Below are 19,023 nucleotides of genomic sequence, written 5' to 3'. Positions count from 1 at the left end.
CACACACCATACAATATACACACCAAATAAGCACAAATTCATATAAATGTCGTTTTCCTTTTTATTCTTCTTCTTCTTCTTCCTACTCCTCCCCTACTGACCCCAGGCGATATTTTCGGATCTCCCTGGCGTTGTGGATGATCGCTGTTGGCTGCTGTGGAATGAGGTGCGGGGGGTGCGGGGGGTGTGTGGCGTCAACGCGCCGCCGATGGTGGACGGCGCCAACGAACTGCGGATCTGCGGGAGTCGACATTTCCCCGCCGTCGCCGTCGCGTGGGGGGCGCCGCCGAGTCGCGCCTGCACCCGCCGCGGGGTGTAAATCGACAACTCACACGGACACTCCCCGCCGCGGGCCGCCGACAGCCCACACTCCACATACACCGTGTACAAACCCGCACGTGGGGCACAAAAGACAAGTGCCTGTTCACGTGCATTTGTGAACTCCGTGAAGGTCATGCGAATTCCATGCTCATCAAAGACACGCATACGCACCGCATCATCCGCCATACGATCCCCACGACGTCCAACATCATCTGAAGGCTTGGTTTGTCGTAACAATAAATGTACATCACAAGGTTCACTTATCTGAAAATCGACAGCTTGTTCATATTCTCCATAATTTATGAGTAGAAGTTCCGAGATGAGAGGTTTATTTGTCAGTCCGGCATTTCGAAGTGGAGTCAATGTCACTTTCGCCATTCCAGGATAAATAGAAATACTGAACTTACCGTAGCAACCACGTTTCATTGTGTAAGGAATGAGGTAACAAGTGGAACTGGGTGGTAACTCCATCTGTGAGCACACTTCTCTGGCATCAAGCATCATGCCCTTCTGAAGAAATTTGTGTGTAGTGCTTGTAATGAGAGGACTTAATGGCATCTTTGCTTGAAACGCTTGCATAAGTACCAATCCAGTTTGGTGGTAATGATTCAAACCATCAGGGTCAGTAAATGCCGGTGTATGATGACGCAATTCCGCAAGAATTGTCACAGGTCGTGATGTCTTATTCTCAACCAAGTAAATCGGATTATTACGGAATGTAGTAAACTTTGGATTACCTCCAGAAGTATATTTACCCCAAGAGCCGTGACAGCTCAAACGATCACCACAAGCAATCTGGCATCGTTGCATACTTGAAAAATTACGCAGGAATGTTGGAAGTGGTAAATAAAGATACTCCTTATGTTCAGGATCAAAATTACAAACCCTCTTAAGATCAGCTGTCCAATTAGGATCATGTTGATTTAGAGGCCCATCATACAAAGGTTTATCATAATAAGAATTCTGCAATTTAATAATAACATCATCAGGATCATTAGATTCCATTACTGTATTAATAACCCTCAAAAGAGCGTAACTGCACTGTGGATGAATACCATCCACACACTCCACATTAGACATACATGTGATCACATCGCCTTGCTCAAGATTTCTCGCCACTTCACGCCAAAAATCAGCAGATTTGTAATCACCTGTATTTGCTGCTTCAGCTAATCGTTCATCAAATGGAATATGAAAAACAGGACGACCTGTTAAATCACGAAGTGTCTCATGTGGTGCACATTGATCAAGTTTAGAATATCCACCAACAAATTTAGCATAGGCTTTTTCAAGAAGTAAAGGATACCACGAACGATGTGGCACTCGCGTAAATTTAGGTTCCATGTTTGAATCACATGGAATACGATCATCAATATCAACACGTACTGGATTACTATCAGGGTCGAAAAATAAGAAAGAATAAGGTTCATTAACTGGGTGGTTTTTGCTGTAGATGAGTTGATGCATTAACGGTGGTAGACGACCAAGTGCAGCAAGGAACGGTGCCAGATAACTTCCATTAGCTTCTGAAGAACATACATCATTTGCTGTGAATTTTACAGGCTCAAGCGGAAGATATCTACCTTCTGGATATAATTCACAAATACGTGGCCATTCCTCTGCAACATCTTTGTTAGCTTCATGAAATTCTACATCCTGCCATCCACGATAATCTAGGGCAAGGAGATTCACTCGTTTATTAAGCCGATCTTCTAGATCAAGGATCTTCGCTGCATTCTTTTCTGGATTTTTACGTAGTTGTCGTCGCTCCATCTCCATACTGTGAAAAACTTCGTCGTTATCAAGGTCCAACTCAGACAATGGAACACCACTTGGCTCCTTATCAAGGAACTCACGTTCTTTTTCAACATATTCTGCCGCTAATTGAAACACGCGATCATTTAAGAAATCTTCTAGCTCTTTAACGTCTTCAACATTTGAAGCTGGGTTCCTTTTTAGTGCCCTTCGTTCTAACTCGAGTTTGTGGAAAATATCATCATCATCAAGCGGGAGATCATCTAAAGAAACTTCCCAAGGATTTTCCAACAAGAATCCACGACCACGAGATAATTCTTTCTTTGCTATTTCTAATACACACTCCGCCATTTTTTTCTCTTCCTCACTGTCATCAATATGAGCTGCTCGTTTTTTGCGTCGTATTCGCTCAATATCCCGAAGAGGTTTGTTTGTGTTAAGTGCAAGTTCTTCCAAAGGAATACCGAATGGTGAAGGATCCAAAAATGAGCGTTCATCTTGTAAAAGTATCTCTGCTAACTCTGTAGCACGATTCTTTAATTGAAGTTGTAGCTCCCCAACTGAGGCATCATTTTCCTGAGGGTCATACATAAGTTCCCGTAAAAGTTCATCAATTTTACGGAACTTTGAGTCATTATTAAGAGGAATATCTTCAAGAGGAACACCAAGAGGTTCAGGATCCAAAAAGGCTCGACTTTTCTTTATTAATTCCTCTGATAAATACCGAGCTCGATCATTCATTTCTTTCTCTAACTGACTTACAATAAAAGTTTCATTTGAATTTAACGGTTTACGACGCATTTTTCTACGCTCTAATTCCATTTCACGGAACTTTCTATCACTATTAAGTGGTAAATATTTTAGTGCAACACCCGCTGGATAGGGATCAAGAAAAGCCCGCTCTTCATCAATGAACTTCTTTGCTATTTCTTTTACTTGAGCTACAATGGCATCTTCACATGCAGAGAGATCCTTTACATTTTTTTTAGGGTCTATGGAAAGAAAACGACGCAATTGCTCTAGCTTCTTTAACTCTTCGTTGGTATTAAGGGGTAAATCATCCAATAGAACTCCCAATGGTTCCGGATCAAGGAATGCACGCTCCCTCTTATGCATTTTCTTTGCTATTTCAAAGGCACGCTTTTGCAAAGCATCTTCCAATTTACTAATTGAACTAGGATTTGAAGAAGAATTTTTCAGAAGCTTCATACGCTCCTTCTCCATTTCACGAAAACCTTTATCATTATTAAGAGGTAGTTCCTTCAGCAGAATACCCAGAGGTTCCGGATCCAAAAATAGACGGTTATCATCAAGAAAATCTTTCGCCAACAAATGAATTCGTTCATTCATTAACTGTTCTATGGATCGAAGATTATCAGTGTTACCATCAACCTTTACATCTCCTTTTAATTTACGTCGTTGCATTGCAAGCTCTTTGAATTCTTTGTCTGTATCAAGTGGCAGTTCTGAAAGCGGCACACCCTCCGGTTCGGGATCAAGGAACGCACGGTCATTCGCGAGGAGGACATTTGCCAATTCATGGGCACGATCGTTCATTACCTTCTCCAACCTCGCCACTTCTGGTTGGTGTTTATGAGTATCATTTAGTAATCTGTACCTGGCAACCTCTGCGTTCTTGAATTCTGGATCATTATCAAGGCCAATCTCATCCAAAGGAATACCTTCAGGCTCTTGGTCCATAAAACCACGCATCTTTGCAAACTCTTCACGAGCTAGTTTACGAGCACGGTCATTCATATTATCTTCAAGCTCTTTAATAACACCCCTGTTACGCTTGCATATTAAGGGATCTTTTGTCCGCTTTCGTCTTTCAGCCTCCATAGCAAGAAAAGCCTCATCTGTGTCCAAAGGAACATCAGCAAGGTACATACCTTCTGGTTTGGGATCCAAGAAAGCACGTTCATTATTGATGACATCGTCTGCGATTTCACATACACATTTATCAAGCTCATCCTCAAGCATCACAATTTCCACGGGGTCAGTCTTACCTTGACGACGACGACGACGGCGTACATTAGTTGCCAACTTACAAAATTTCTCATTTTCGTGAAGGTTTAGGTCAGCCACTTCAATACCTCTATAAGTAGGCTTAAGACAATCCAATATTTCTTTCATAGCAGACTTTGAAAGATCTTTAAAATAAGAAGCCACCGCCTCCTCTTGTTGCACTATTCTACCTTTATTAGATTCAGGATCACGTTTTAGCTTTCTTAAATCTTTCATCAGCGATTGAAACTTTTTATCATCATCAAGGTCCATGTCTTCAATTGGAATGAATCCAGAAAACTTATCAAGAAATATACGAGACTCCTCGGCAACTAAACGTGCCAATTCAGCCGCACGCAAACGCAACTGTTGGTTCATGTCCGAAACAACGTCAGAGTCCTCTTCGGCCCCATTACTTTTTAAAATAGCCCGATTCAATTCAAGTTCAGTAAAGATGGCATCAGAATCGAGTGGTATATCTACTAGTTCAACACCCTTATATTCTGAATCAACATATGACGAACGCTCACCCTTTAGCATTTGTAGCCCAAGCTCATCTGCGCGATCCTGCATCATTTTCTCAAGTCTTTCAATTTCAGCAGCATTTCGGTGACTGTCACGTTTTAACTTCCTTCGTTGTTGTTCCATACTCTGAAAACTACGATCCTCATCGAGTGGTAGTAGTTCCTTTGGAATACCATATGATGTCGCGTTCAAAAACCCACGATTAGCTTTCTTCAGCTCTTTAGCCAAATCGTGAGCCAATTCGTTCAGGTCATCCTCCAACTTTCGAATTGCATCAGCATTTCTTACAGGATCCTCCTTTAGTTTAATTCTTTCTGCTTCCATACTGCGGAACGTCGAATCAGTATCAAGTGGAAGATCAGCCAAAGGAATACCCTCAGGCATAGGATGCAGGAAGCCGCGCTCTCCCTGGATCTTCTCCCTCGCCAATCCATGAGCACGGTCGTTCAGTCGATCCTTCAGTTGTTCAATGGTAGCATCATTTCTTCCGGGAGCTGCCTTGAGAGCACGAAGCTCCTTCTCCATGCTACTGAACTTTTTGTCAGTATCAAGTGGCAGCATCGCAAGCGGCACACCTTCCGGCTCAGGGTCAAGAAACTTACGACCCTCTGCAATCACCTCCTTCGCCAGTTCGTGTGCTCTATCATTTATCTTGTCTTGCAGTCCTTTGATCTTCGCCGCGTTACGTGTGGGGTCCTTTTTAAGCTGGCGGAGCTCTGGAATAAGGGAGGCACACTCCGCATCCGCGTGCAAGTTTAGCAACCCCAGTGGAACACCTTCAGGTTCTTTATCAATGCCAACAAGATCTTCTTCTAGCTGCTTCTTTGCAAGCTCGTGTGCACGCTCGTTCAACTTATCCTCCAGGTCACGGATGCGGTATGCGTTGCCAACTGCATCCCTCGCCTTCAACTTCGCACGTTCCACCTCCATCTGATGAAACTTTGGATCTTCATCAAGAGGAAGGTCGGCGATTGGCACTCCCTCTGGATCAGGGTCAAGATAATCACGATCACTCTTCAACTGTTCCTTCGCAAGCTCGTGGGCACGATCGTTGAGGCGAGCTTCAAGGTCTGCAATTTTGTCAGCATTTTTCTTTGGATCTGTCAACTTCAGCACAGCCCGCTCCACCTCCATGTTGTGAAAATCTGGATCAGTATCCAACGGCAACAAGCTCAGCGGAATACCCTCAGGGTCACGATCAAGGTAGTTGCGATCACCCCTTAATAGTTCACCAGCAAGTTCATTGGCACGTTTATTTAGTGCCTCCTGATCATCTTCAGATGGAAGGCCCCTTTCTTTGCTCCCATCTCCACGCATCTGGTTAGCCAACGACGCAAACGTTTGATCTTCATGTGGCTTCAAAAGAGCTATCGGAATGCCACAGGGAGACTGATCTAAACCCTCAAGATCCTTGGCCTTCACAGCACGAGCAATTTCTTCTGCACGTTCATTCAGTCGATTCTCCAGATCAGCAATCTTTGCGGCGTTCCTCACAGGATCAGCCAGCTTCAGTTTTGCCATTTCAAGTTCAATCTGTCTAAACGTTTTATCATCATCCAGAGGAAGGGCACTTAAAGGAATACCTTCCGGTTCAGGATCAACCTTTTCACGGCACCCCTTAAGCACATTCTCCGCAAGCTCATGCGCGCGTTCATCCATACGCTCCTCCAACGAACTCAGCGCCTGAGGATCAGTGGTTGGGTCTTTCTTCATGCTCCTCAACTCATTCACCATCGCAGCAAACTTCGGGTCATCATGTGGTTTCAAAAGCTCAATGGGAATACCGTGTGGGGCGGCGTCCACACCACGCAGGTCTTCCGCAATCTGTTCCAGAGCCAACTCGTGGGCACGGTCATTCAGTTCATCCTCGAGACCCTTGATGGCAGCTGCGTTGCGCACAGGATCCTTTGACTTGAGCGCAGCGCGCTTCACCTCCAGTTCGTGAAACTTTCGGTCCTCATCAAGGGGAAGGACATCCAGCGGCACACCCTCGGGGTGGCTGTCCAGGTAGCCACGATCATTCTTTAGCTTATCCTCTGCCAGTTCGTGGGCGCGGGCATTCAGCGCACCCTCCAATTCGGCTATTGCATCCTTGTTATCCACTGGGTTCAGCATCAGCTGCAGACGTTTCCCCTCCACGTCCTTGAACTGCGGGTCTGTATCCAACGGGAGTGCCCCCAGTGGAACACCCAGAGGTGCAGGATCGAGATACGACTCGCGATCTGCACGCAAAAATTCCTCTGCGAGAGCGTCTGTGCAGCCATCCATCTTATCCTGAACCGCGCGGATGGCGTCGGCGTTGCGCTTTGGGTCTTTCTTGAGACGCCGCAACTCGGGTAAGTGCGACGCAAACTTGCTGTCAGCGTGGGGTCGCAGTAGTTCCAGTGGAACACCCCTTGGGTTAGGCACGAGACCGCGAAGGTCTTCCTGCAATTGATCCCTGGCCAACTCCTCCGCACGCTCGTTCATTTCTTCTTCAAGGGCCGCAATCTCAGGAGCGTGCTTCACAGGATCCTCCGCCACCAATACCGCACGCTGCACCTCCTTACTGTGAAACGTCGGATCGTCGTCAAGGGGAAGAATAGAAAGAGGAACACCCTCAGGATCAGGATTAAGGAAATCACGATTCCCGTCCAGCATCGCGCGGGCCAGCTTCTCAGCACGCTCATTCATCATGCTCTTCAGACCCTCTATCTTCTTCGAATTTCCCCGCGGGTCTTTCTTGAGTTCACGTAGATTCGCGACCGCACGAGCAAACTCTGCGTCGCTGTGAGGGTTCACCACCTCTATCGGTATACCGCACGGTGCCGGATCGAGTCCAGAAAGATCCTCCTGCAGCTGCTGCCTTGCCAACTCATGTGCGCGCTCATTCAGTCTATCCTCAAGATCCTCGATTCTCTTCGCATTCCCCAGCGGATCCTCCAGCTTCAGCTTCGCCCGCTCCACCTCCAGCGCATGGAACTGTGGGTCTGTGTCCAGCGGCAAGATGCTCAATGGAATGCCCTCAGGATCCGAGTCAAGATACTTGTCACGGTCGCCAGCAAGCGCCTCCAGTGCCAACTCCTGTGCACGATCATTCAGCTTTTCCTGAAGATCCTGTAGTTTCTTCTTTGCTGATGGACTATCGCCATGGCACCGCAGTTCGCGCAACAGAGGGATGAGCTTTGCCGCCACAGGATCCTCGCGCAGTGAGAGAAGTTCCAATGGGATGCCGTGTGGCTCCTTGTCCAGTCCACTGAAGTCCTCCTCCTTAACAGCCCTTGCAAGTTCATGAACACGATCATTCATGGCTTGTTCCAAGTCCTTAATCCGATCAGCGTTCGCCCTAGGGTCTTCCGCCTTGAGCTGGGCACGCTCGCGCCGCAACTTCTCAAATTCACTGTCCTTTTCAAAAGGAATATGCGCCAGGGACACACCTTCAGGTTCCTTGTCAAGGAACCAAAGATCACCCCCCACAAGTTCCTTTGCGAGCTCCCCCAGGCGGCGATCCATCTCAGCCATGTGCGCCTGCAGTGCACTTTCTGGGCCTTCCTGCTTAAGGCGACGCAGCTCCGGCACAAGAGACGCGAACTCCTTGTCATCATGCGGTTTCAACTGGGCAGTAGCAATGCCTTCGTATTGACTAGGGAATCCCCTCAGGTCCTCCGCAAGCTGCTCCTTCGCAAGCTCCACAGCGCGGTCATTGAGTTTCATCTCGAGATCCTGTATCTTGGCAGCATTACGCCGAGGATCCTGCGCCTTGAGCCTCGCACGTTCAACCTCCATCTCTGAAAACGCCTCATCACGGTCCAACGGGAGATCCGCAAGCGGCACACCAAGAGGGCAGGGGTCCAAGTAACCGCGATCACCCTCTAGAAGCGCATCAGCAAGCTCGTACGCCCGGTTGTTCATTTTCTCCTCCAGATTTCGAATCTGATCGGCGTTTTCATCACGGTTCTTCTTGAGTTCACGCAGCTGTGGAATCATTGCAGCAAACTCCGCATCCTCCGTAGCCCTGAGCAACTGCAAGGGTATTCCCTCTGGTGCGGCATCCACACCAGACAAGTCATCCTGAAGCTGTTGAAGGGCTAACTCGCGCACCCGAGCGTTCATGTCATCCTCGAGTTCCTTAATCTTCTTTGCATTTCGCCGTGGGTCGCTCAGCTTCAGCTTCGCACGCTCAGTCTCCAGCGCATGGAACTCGGGGTCGGTGTCAAGCGGCAGAATTTCCAGAGGAACGCCCTCAGGGTCAGCATTCAAGAAGCCACGGTCCAGCAGTGCATCCGCCAACTCATGGACACGGTCGTTCATCGCATTGAGAACATCAGCAATGGCATCGGCGTTCGCTTCCGGGTCCTTCTTCAGCACACGAATGTCGTCAACCAACGCCGCAAATGCTGGGTCATTGTGAGGTTGCAGCAGTTCGAGTGGGATGCCGCGTGGCAGCTCGTCCACGCCAGCAAGATCCTCTCGCAGTTGGTCACGCGCAAGCTCGTGGACGCGATTATTCAACGCGTCTTCTAGATCCTTGATCTTCCTGGCGTTCAGACGTGGGTCTTGTGCTCTAAGCTTTGCACGCTCTGCCTCCATCTGTCTGAAGGCAGGGTCGGTGTCCAGTGGCAGCAGCTCAAGAGGAACTCCCTGGGGTTCCTTGTCAAGGAAGCCGCGGTCCCCCTCCTTCCGCTGCTTCGCCAGGGCATGTGCACGCTCGTTCATTTCACTCTTCAACGCCGCAATCTCATCATCCAGCCCCCGATCTCCCTGATGGTTCCGCAGCTGGTCCACAAGTTGCGCGAACTCCTTGTCGCTGTGCGGGTCAAGCACAGACAGCGGGATACCCTCAGGTTCTTCGTCAAGCCCATCCAACTCATTTCGACGTTGCTCGTCCGCAAGTTGAGCCGCACGTTCATTTAGCTTGTTTTCCAGATCCGCAATCTTTGCGGCGTTGCGACGTGGGTCTTGGGCCTTAAGCACAGCCCGCTCCACCTCCAAGGCATGAAAATCGGGATCCGTAGAGAGAGGCAATAACTCAAGCGGAACCCCATGAGGATCCTTCTCCAAGTAGCCACGATCACCCTCCAGCACATTCGCCGCAAGCTCATCGACTCGATCATTCATCTGGCGAGTTAAATCTTCAATATCCGCAGAATCAGTGTTTGGGTCTTTCTTCATGCTCCTCAACTCATTCACCATCGCAGCAAACTTCGGGTCATCATGTGGTTTCAAAAGCTCAATGGGAATACCGCGTGGATACTGTTCAAGAGCCATTAGTTCATCTTTTTTACGTTCTTCAGCCAATTCATGAGCACGGTTATTTAAGGAATTTTCCAGGTCATGTATCTTTGCCTTATTTCGAATAGGATCACGTTCTTTAAGCTTCGAACGTTCGGCTTCTAATTTATGAAACACGGGATCTGTGTTAAGGGGTAGATCTTCAAGAGGAACTCCTCCAGGGGATTTTTCTAGGAACGCCCTATCCCCTTTTAATTTTTCTAGAGCCAATTCATGGGCTCGATCGTTCATCTGCTCACGGAGATCTTCAATAGCATCAGCATTTTTCTTGGGATCCTTTTTAAGTTCTCGAATTTCGTTTACCATGGTAGAAAAAAGTTCGTCTTCATGTGGTTTTAACTGGCTTAGTGGAACACCCTCTGGTTCGCGGTCAATTCCACTGAGATCTTCTTCTTTTTGTTCTTCTGCGAGGACTCTTGCGCGTTCGTTTAGTTTTTGTTCGATTGCCTTTATTTTCCCAGCACTTCCAGGTCTATCATTTGCCTTTAATACCGCAAGTTCAACTTCTAGCTGGTGGAAAGCTGGGTCAGTATTAGTTGGCAGTGCAGATAACGGAACTCCGCACGGTTCGGGATCTAAAGATTTGCGATCTTCTTCTAGCATTTTTCTTGCGATCTCGTGGGCTTTGTTATTTAAATCAAATTCAAGGTCACTAATAGCTTCCTTGTTTGCATCTGGATCCTTCTTGAGATCACGTAGTCTTTCTTCCATTTTAAGAAATTCCTCATTTTCCCCAAGTTTTAAAAGCTCAAGTGGAATACCCTCGGGTGCCGGGTCACAAAAACTTTTACGCTGTTGATTAGCAAGTTCTGCTGCCCGAGCATTCATCGCGTCCTCTAACCCTTTTATCCGCTGAGCATTCCTACCTCTAACTCCTGATCCCTGGCGAAGTTCACGTGCTTCTGCTTCAAGACCACTGAATATGTTGTCTTCATTTAATGGTAACGAAGAGAGCGGAACTCCCTGAGGGTTTTGATCCAATAATGCACGCTCCTCGTCATGAATTGCTTGAGCCATCTCTTGCGCACGATCATTTAGTTGGTCAAGAATTTCTCTAAGTTTTCCTTTATTTGCTGGATCATCGGCTAATTCAATATAGCTTTTTTCTAGCGCAGCAAAACGTTCATCATCATCTAATGGTAGATACTTTAGAGGTACACCCAAAGGTTCTTGATCCAGTAGACTCCGTATATCATTCTTCAGAGCCCTAGCAAGGTCTGCTGCACGATCTTTCATTTGTTCCTCAAGATCTGATATAGCCTTTGCATTTCTGTTAGGATCCTTGCTTTTCAAAGCAGCACGCTTGGCTTCCAAAGAAGTAAACTCTCTGTCATCATCCAGTGGTAGTAAGTGTACTGGTACACCTTCAACCTCATCTTCCAAGAACATACGATCTTGTCTTACCGCATCAATAGCCATCTCCTCAGCACGCTTATTAAGAGCATCCTCAACCTCAGCAATTTTTGCTGCATTTTTCTCTGGATCGTGGGATAATTGAGCGCGTACTGCTTCAAGTTCTGCAAATTCCCTGTCATTATCCAGTGGCAATTCAGATATAGGGACTCCATGAGTTGAATTTGTGAGATATTCAGATCGATCTTGAGCATTCATCTTCTTCGCCAATTCATGTGCGCGATCATTCATCATTTGTTCTAAATCTGCTAAACGATCTTCATCTGTATAAGGATTCTTTTTTAACTCTCGGCGCTGTTTTTCAAGTCCGAGGAAGGTTGGGTCATTGTTAAGAGGCAATTCATCAAGGTGACGTCCTTCAGGTTGAGGGTCCAGAAATTCTCTCTCTTGCTCTACCTTTTCCTTCGCCATCTCATAAGCCATGTCATTTAGTGCGTCAATTGTATCTTCAATAGCTTTAGCATTCTTCTTTGGATCACTATTCAGAAGGAAGAGTTCCTTTTCTTTTTGAGCAAATTCAGAGTTTGTATCAAGAGGAAGTTCATCAAGTGGGATACCAAGTGGATTCTGTTCCAATAATTGCCGATTATCAGCTTTTACTTTGGCAGCCACATCTTCAGCACGCTTTAGCATTGCATCAGCTAAATCACGAGCCTTCGATGGATCCTCACCATCGCCAACCGCTCGAAGATATTCTACCTCAAGATCAGTGAAAGGCATATCTTCATCCAGTGGTAAATCTTTTGTCGGTAAACCATTAGTTACCGGTTCTAAAACACCACTACGTCCCTTATGTCTCATTTCCTTAGCCAATTCATTAGCACGATCGTTCATGGCATCTTCAAGGGATTTAATTTTAGGATCATTCTGACGCAAATTTTGAGCCTTAAGTTCCATACGTTCGACTTCCTTTTCATGAAATTCAGGATCTTCATCAAGTGGAAGGTATTTTAACGGAATACCCTGCGGTTCAGGTTCCAGAAACCCACGCTCATCATGCAGTTTTTCCTGAGCAAGCTCCTCAGCACGAAGATTAAGAGCGTCTTCAATGTCCTTAATAGCATTTTTGTTTTTCTCGGGATTACGTATTAGTTCTGCACGTTTTGCTTCAAGTTTCGAAAATTCCTCGTCGTCATCTAACGGCAGATCTTCAATTGGTACTCCCTTTGGGTTCGGGTTAAGGTACTTCTTTCGATCAGCTATATTCATTGCCTTTGCCAACTGATGTGCACGTTCATTCATAAGCTCTTCAAGATCTGCAATTTTCTGAGCGTTCTTCTTAGGATCTGCTTTAAGCAAACGTCTCTCCTTTTCCATCGCATGAAATTCCTTGTCAGTATCCAATGGAAGATCCTCAAGTAATCGTCCTTCTGGTTCAGGATCTAAAAATTCACGATCCTTTGCAAGCTCTTCTGCAGCAATCCTCCTGACAAGTCCCTTTAGATCATCTTCAAGAGCGGCAATAGCTCGCGCGTTTCTGCCACGATCCTTCCTCAGTTCACGAAGTTGAGCCTCTTTGGCCATGAACTCCTCGTTTGAGTCAAGAGGAAGCTCTGCAAGTGGAATGCCCAACGGGGCAGGGTCAAGAAAAGCACGTTCATCTGCTAATACCTTTGCTGCGAGTTCAAGAGCCCTCTCATTCATTGCATCCTCTAGATTGTTAATAGCAGTTGCATTCTTGACAGGATCTTCCCGCAGAAGAAGCCTCTGAATTTCCATATCCCGGAACAGCTCATCGCTGTCAATCGGAACGTCAGCAATGGGAACACCATTAGGCTTGGGATCGAGGAATTTCTCTCGCTCAGCTTGCTTTAATTCAACCGCAAGCTCAGCAGCACGGTCATTAAGATCATCTTCCAAATCACGGACAGCCTTTGCATTGCGCTGCAAATTCTTCTTTAACTTCGCACGTTTTTCCTCTAGAGCCTGGAAGGGACCATCAGTGTCAAGAGGTAGAAGACGTAATGGAACGCCCTCTGGAGCCGGATCCAAGTACGCACGATCATCCGCCAAATGCTTCTGGGCCAGCTCTTCCGCACGTGCATTCAATGCTGCTTCAACATCTGAAAGGGCCGCAGCGTGACGCTTCGGATCACGCTTCAGCTGCTGCCGCTTCGCTTCAAGCTCACGGAACTTCTCATCAGCGTCAAGTGGCAAGTCTTCGAGCGGAACACCCTTGGGGAAGGGCCTTAAATATTCGGGCCGCTCCTTCGCATTAAGTGCACGGGCCATTTCGTGGGCCGCCGCATTCATCTCCTCTTCCAGAGCCTTAATCTTATCGGGGTCACCGCCATTACGCGCCATCTGGCGCCGCTTTGTGTCCATCGCAACGAATGCTTTGTCGTCATCCAGTGGCAAACTCCCCACGAGGCGACCTTCAGGCTCAGGGTCAAGAAATTTCCGATCCAGCGCGGCCTTCTTACGAGCAATATCGTACACCATCTTTGCAAGCTCCTCCTCTGCAGCCTTGATTGCTGCAGCATTTCGCCTTGGGTCTTTCTTCAATTCACGCAGCTCAGCCTCCTTATTCACAAAATCATCATTATAGTCTAAACCAAGTTCATCCAGGGGGAATCCCAGGGGCTCGGGATCAAGGAATGCCCGATCATTCTTCAGCCTCATCTTTGCAAGCTCCTCTGCACGCTCATTCATCCGGTCTTCCAATTCCTTGATACGATCTGCATTTCTTCTTGGATCATCCTTGCGGAGTCTCAGACGCTCAATCTCCATTGTATGGAAGGGTTCGTCTGTATCGAGCGGAAGCTCGCTGAGTGGTACACCTCCAGGTTGTGGATCAAGGAACATTTCACGTTCAGTATCCTTTAGTTCCTTTGCAAGCTCGTGTGCCCGATCATTAAGCCTAGCTTGCAACTCAGCTATCCCTTTAGCATTATTCCGTGGTTTACGGTTTAATGCACGTAGCTCATCCTCCATCTTGCTGAACGCTTCGTCTTCATTTAGTGGAAGGAGATCAAGTGGGACTCCTTCTGGTTCGGGATCGAGGTACGTACGTTCTTTTTCATGCATTTGCCTTGCCAACTCATGCGCGCGTTCATTCATCGCGTCCTCAAGCTCACTGATCCTGCTTGCATTAGGAGCAGCATTCTGCTTGAGCTTCATACGTTCTTTCGCCATTTCGGCAAAGGCAGTATCAGCCATGAGAGGTATATCAGCGATGGGAATCCCCTCAGGTTCAGGGTCGAGGAAGTCAAGGTCTGGATCGCTTTCTTTTTCGGCAATTTGATCTGCCATCCTCTGCAATTCCCCTTCAAGTGCTCTTACTTTGGTGGCATTCCTTGGGTCCTTCTTCAACGCGTAACGCGTACTTTCACCCTGCATGTACTCTGGATTGGTGTCAAGAAGTGGGTTGAGCGTCTCGAGATCGCGCCCTGGAAGATACTTAGGTCTGTCTTTTCCAAGCAACTGCTTCGCTAACGTATGCATGCGATCATTAATTTTCGCTTCCATCTCGGCAATCTCCTTCGCATTCCTTTCAGGATCTTTGTGGAGCTCCTTTAATTTGTCAAGCATAGCCTTGGCCTCTTCATCGTCAAATATTGCGAGGTCCTCAAGCGGTACTCCCTCCGGCTCGGCATCAAGAAAAGCCAAATCAACCTCACCCAGGTCAACGGCGTCTTCGGGAGGATCCGTTATACGTACATGTGCCGGCTCCACACCAACAACCTCCACTTTGCACGGCACCAGACCGTTGCCACGCGGGCATGTAATGGAGAGAGCGTACCGTCCAGCTTCGGGAAGATGGTGCACAACGCCCATTTCACGGTAGTTTGTTGCCGACGTCACACCATCGATGCGTCTGTCAGCACCGTCGTAGAGATACATACCAAGGAAATCCTCAGCCATTGCATCACCACCATTAGGTGCTTTAAACGGTTTTTCCTGCCGCAGAAGGATGTGGATGTCCGTAGGGACATCAACAAGGAAATCCACACGGTCTTTCTCCTTGTTTCGAAGCTCAAGATGTTCAATGGCAGGCAAGTGACGAGCAACGTCAAGACTAAGACGCACAATTTTCATTTGCTTTGCATCGGCAGGCTTTTGATACCAATATGAAAGCAAAAACTTGCTCTTGTCACGGAACATGGCACTTGGGACAAGGTAATTCAATGATCTGGGGGGCACGGTAACCAAACTTGCCGACTCACGGGAATTGAGAAAGAGACCCTTATGGACGATTCGGTGGCTGTTACCCGTCACCAAATACGTTGGTATTTGGGTGTTGCTTGTTGATTGGGAAAGAACCAAGCCACACTGACTATATCTCGTTTTTTGCTCTGGCAACAAATGCAGCATGTGTCGCTGATCGGGTTGACAAATCAGAGCCATTATTTGCAGTGGCTCATCCGAGTTATTTCTCACAACATAGAGTGGATTCTCACGCCATGTCACGAGGGTAGGGTTGCCGCCATTAGTACCCTCACCCCACTCACTGTTGAAGTGCCAACTGGGCTGTGTTAATCCCTTGATGTGCACCTGCTGCATGCTGACGAACACATTGCAGAATACCGGTACGGGCATGTAAACCACGTCACGCCGATCAGGTTGAAAAATCGAACGCAATTCCGGAGTCCAGTTGGGGTCACTGGGATTCATGGGACCGGTATAAATAGCCTCCACAAAAGGGTTGTAAATCATGACCAACAGATCAGACAAAGATAACTTCCCCTTGTTTGCTGTAGAGAAGATGCCAAGAATACCATACGTCTGTTCTTCTTGTAGTCCAAGTGCTGACGCCTCATCCACCTTAGTGAGACCACCCGCAGCAGTACTCTTCAAACTGTCATTTAACTCAAGCCAAAAGTCTGGCTCATCAACGTCGTACATGGCAGACTTCGCAAGCTTCACATTAGTTGGAATACTCACCACTGGTTGACCGGTGAAGTCATGATACACCTCCTGCAGTGTGCAACCCTCAATGTTTTGGTACAATGTGTAAAACTTGGCGTATGCCTTTTCTAGCAGCAAAGGCCACCAGTGGCGAGTAGGCGACCGGCAGAACAACGTCTGTCCCTCTGTCAGGGGAATTCGGTCATCGATCTCCACCTTTACCCATTGTCCATAACGGTGAAAGCGGAAGGTGTAACGACCGTCCTTTCGAACAGCCTTCGACACAAACGCATTGCGAATCACATCGGGGTGGTGATCCACAAGAGTTGCGAAGGCAGTGAGACAACAGCACTCAAAATGTTCACCTTGCTCAAACTGTTCTCGGCTAAGAGTCTCGGGTACAAGTGGTAGTGTCTTACCCTCAGGGTACAAGTCACCAATGTGGATCCACGGATCATTTGTAATGAATTTGTTGTCAACCATGAATCGTTTGTCTTCAAATGGAATTGTGCTGTCAGGCACCTCCGTTATATGTGCAGGAGGGATATTAATGGGCGTATAGTCAATTGGATTCCCTTTGGTTGGCGCGTCATCTCCTTCATCAATTATATCCTCATCATCAAACATAACCGCATCCTCTGGGGAATCGACGATGCGAACGTTTGCTCCAAAAGAGCCAACGATGGTAATTTGTGCGGGAACAGTGCCTTTCGCGCGCGGGCATGTAACAGATATAGCATAGCGTCCACTTCGGGGAAGATGATGAAGAACGCCAATTTCACGGAAGTTAGTTGCGGCATGTACACCACCAATCTTACGATCTGTATCATCATACAGGTACATACCCATATAATCTTCTGTCATGGCATCTCCTCCCGTTTTGCCAATAAAAGGCTTCTCTTGGTGCATTAGGATATGAATATCAGTCTCTTGGTCAACATAGAAATCTACACGGTCCTTCTCCTTCATTTCCAAGACTACTTTTTGTTCAGCTGGATGAGCCCAATCCATTTCAGCAAGAGACAATTTTTTGACTGTAAGAGAACTGTAGTCCTCACCATTCATTCGGTATAGAGCAAGTGTGAAAGCTCCAGTAGCCCCTTTCATCATGCAGGAGGGTACAAGATAACATAGGGAGTTAGCAGGAACGACAATATCATTGGCAACTTCACGAGAGTTGAGGAAAAGACTTTTGTGAACCGGTTTGTGGTTGTTGCCTGTGATAAAAGACGTCGGTATCAAGTTAGGGGAAGTGTTCCTTACCATTACCATACCACACTGAAGATACTTGGCCTGCTCCTCAATAGTAGTAAAGCGTCGCTGGTCCTCTTGTTTAATCATAGCAACAAAATGAATAGGCTCTGGACCGGTGTTTCTGACGTAATACAAGGGATTCTTACGCCAAGTGACACTGGTAGGGTTTCCACCTGCAGTTTCACCTTTCCATTCATCATCAAAGTAAGTCGCATCTGCTTCAACAGGGGAAATATAGCAGAGCTGCATAGAGTTGATGATCTTTAGGAAGGTATTCAGGGGAAGGAATATGGAACGCTCATCATCCACATTGTACTTAGCTCGCAGTTTCGGGGTCCACTGCGAATCTTTGCTGTTCAATGGTCCTCTGTAAGCAAACTCCTCATCTTCAAAAGGATTGTGGAGATGAACAACAATATCTTGCACAGATGATGTACCAGTAAGGGAAAACACCTCGAGAAGGCCGTACTGTTGCTCGCGCTGTAATCCCATACTTTCTATCTCCATGTCCCTTGTCAGGACAGAGGCAACAAACTGGCCAGATTGAATCTTCTGGGCTAATTCAAGCCAGTAATGACCCTCTGTCACTTCAGCTCCAGCGGCCTTAGCAAGTTTTGGATCCATGGGAATGTTCAATACAGGTTTACCAGTCAGATCATAATACGCCTCCTGTAGTGTGCAACCTTCAATGTTTTCATAACCAGTGTAAAACTTTGCGTATGCCTTCTCAAGAAGTAAGGGCCACCAATGCTCCGTAGGGGAACGCATGTAAAGCACCTCATCTTCATCCAGTGGAATGTAGTCGTCAATTTCCACTACCTCCCACTCTTTACCACGAAAGAACTGAAAAGTGTAGCGCCCGTCTCGACGTACATTCTTGGAGACGAAGCAGTTCTGGATCACGTCGGGGAAACGGACCAGAGTTGACAGGGTTGTGAGCATAAAGCACTCATAGTGGTTGCCCTGGCCAAACTGCTCACGTGAGAACTCAGGAGGAAGAAGAGGTTGGTCCCAACCGCCTGGGTAAAGTTCACCAATGCGGACCCAGCGACTTGCGAGATGCTTGTTCTTTTCCATAAATACAGTGTCCTGGAACACCTTGTCGCTGTCGGAGATCTCCTTAAAAGCCTGCGGACTCATTTTTCCTTCGTCAAAAAAGGAATTACCAGGGTGGAGTTTATAAATAAATAAATATATATAAATATATATATTTCTAGACTCTGTTTGAGTTGTTTCTTGCTCTACTTATTTTTGTTTTTGTTTTTGTTTTGTTTTTTGTGTTTGTTGTAACCTATGTTGCTGAAAGAAGCCTTTATCTTCTCCCTCTCTCTTTTTTTTTTTTTTTTGGTTGTATAGTTTGTTTTTGTGGTTTTCTTTTTTGAGGTTTTTCTTCTTTTTTTTCTTCTACTATTGTGGTTATAAGAATTTAAACAATGAAGTAGAGATAATAAGAGAAGAATTTTTTTTTTTTGATGGTAGATGTAAGAACAGAAAACCAAACAAAACAAAGAAGAATACCGTGTATGCGTGAGAGATGAAAAACATATTGCAAACTTGTAATTACAAGCAAAATATTGACTTTCCGCGAACTTCTGTGTCGCACGTTCAAAACTCAGATGAAAAAAAAAA

General features: G+C 46.7%; 1 protein-coding gene across 1 annotated transcript; it reads right to left on the bottom strand.

The window, feature by feature from the left end:
* Nucleotides 1-93: 93 nt before the first annotated feature.
* Nucleotides 94-18,534, bottom strand: TM35_000052300 (putative antigen; the record flags this gene model as incomplete). The annotated part of the gene is made up of 1 exon (XM_029022885.1): nt 94-18,534. One exon carries the CDS (start codon nt 18,532-18,534, stop codon nt 94-96), a length of 18,441 nt encoding a protein of 6,146 aa, XP_028885700.1.
* Nucleotides 18,535-19,023: the final 489 nt, after the last annotated feature.

Source organism: Trypanosoma theileri (assembly GCF_002087225.1).
Source record: "Trypanosoma theileri isolate Edinburgh chromosome Unknown TM35_Tth_5_V1, whole genome shotgun sequence".
NCBI classification, from domain to species: Eukaryota; Euglenozoa; class Kinetoplastea; order Trypanosomatida; family Trypanosomatidae; genus Trypanosoma; species Trypanosoma theileri.
Note: the sequence above shows the minus strand (reverse complement) of the source record. Positions and strands in the feature narration are given on the sequence as shown.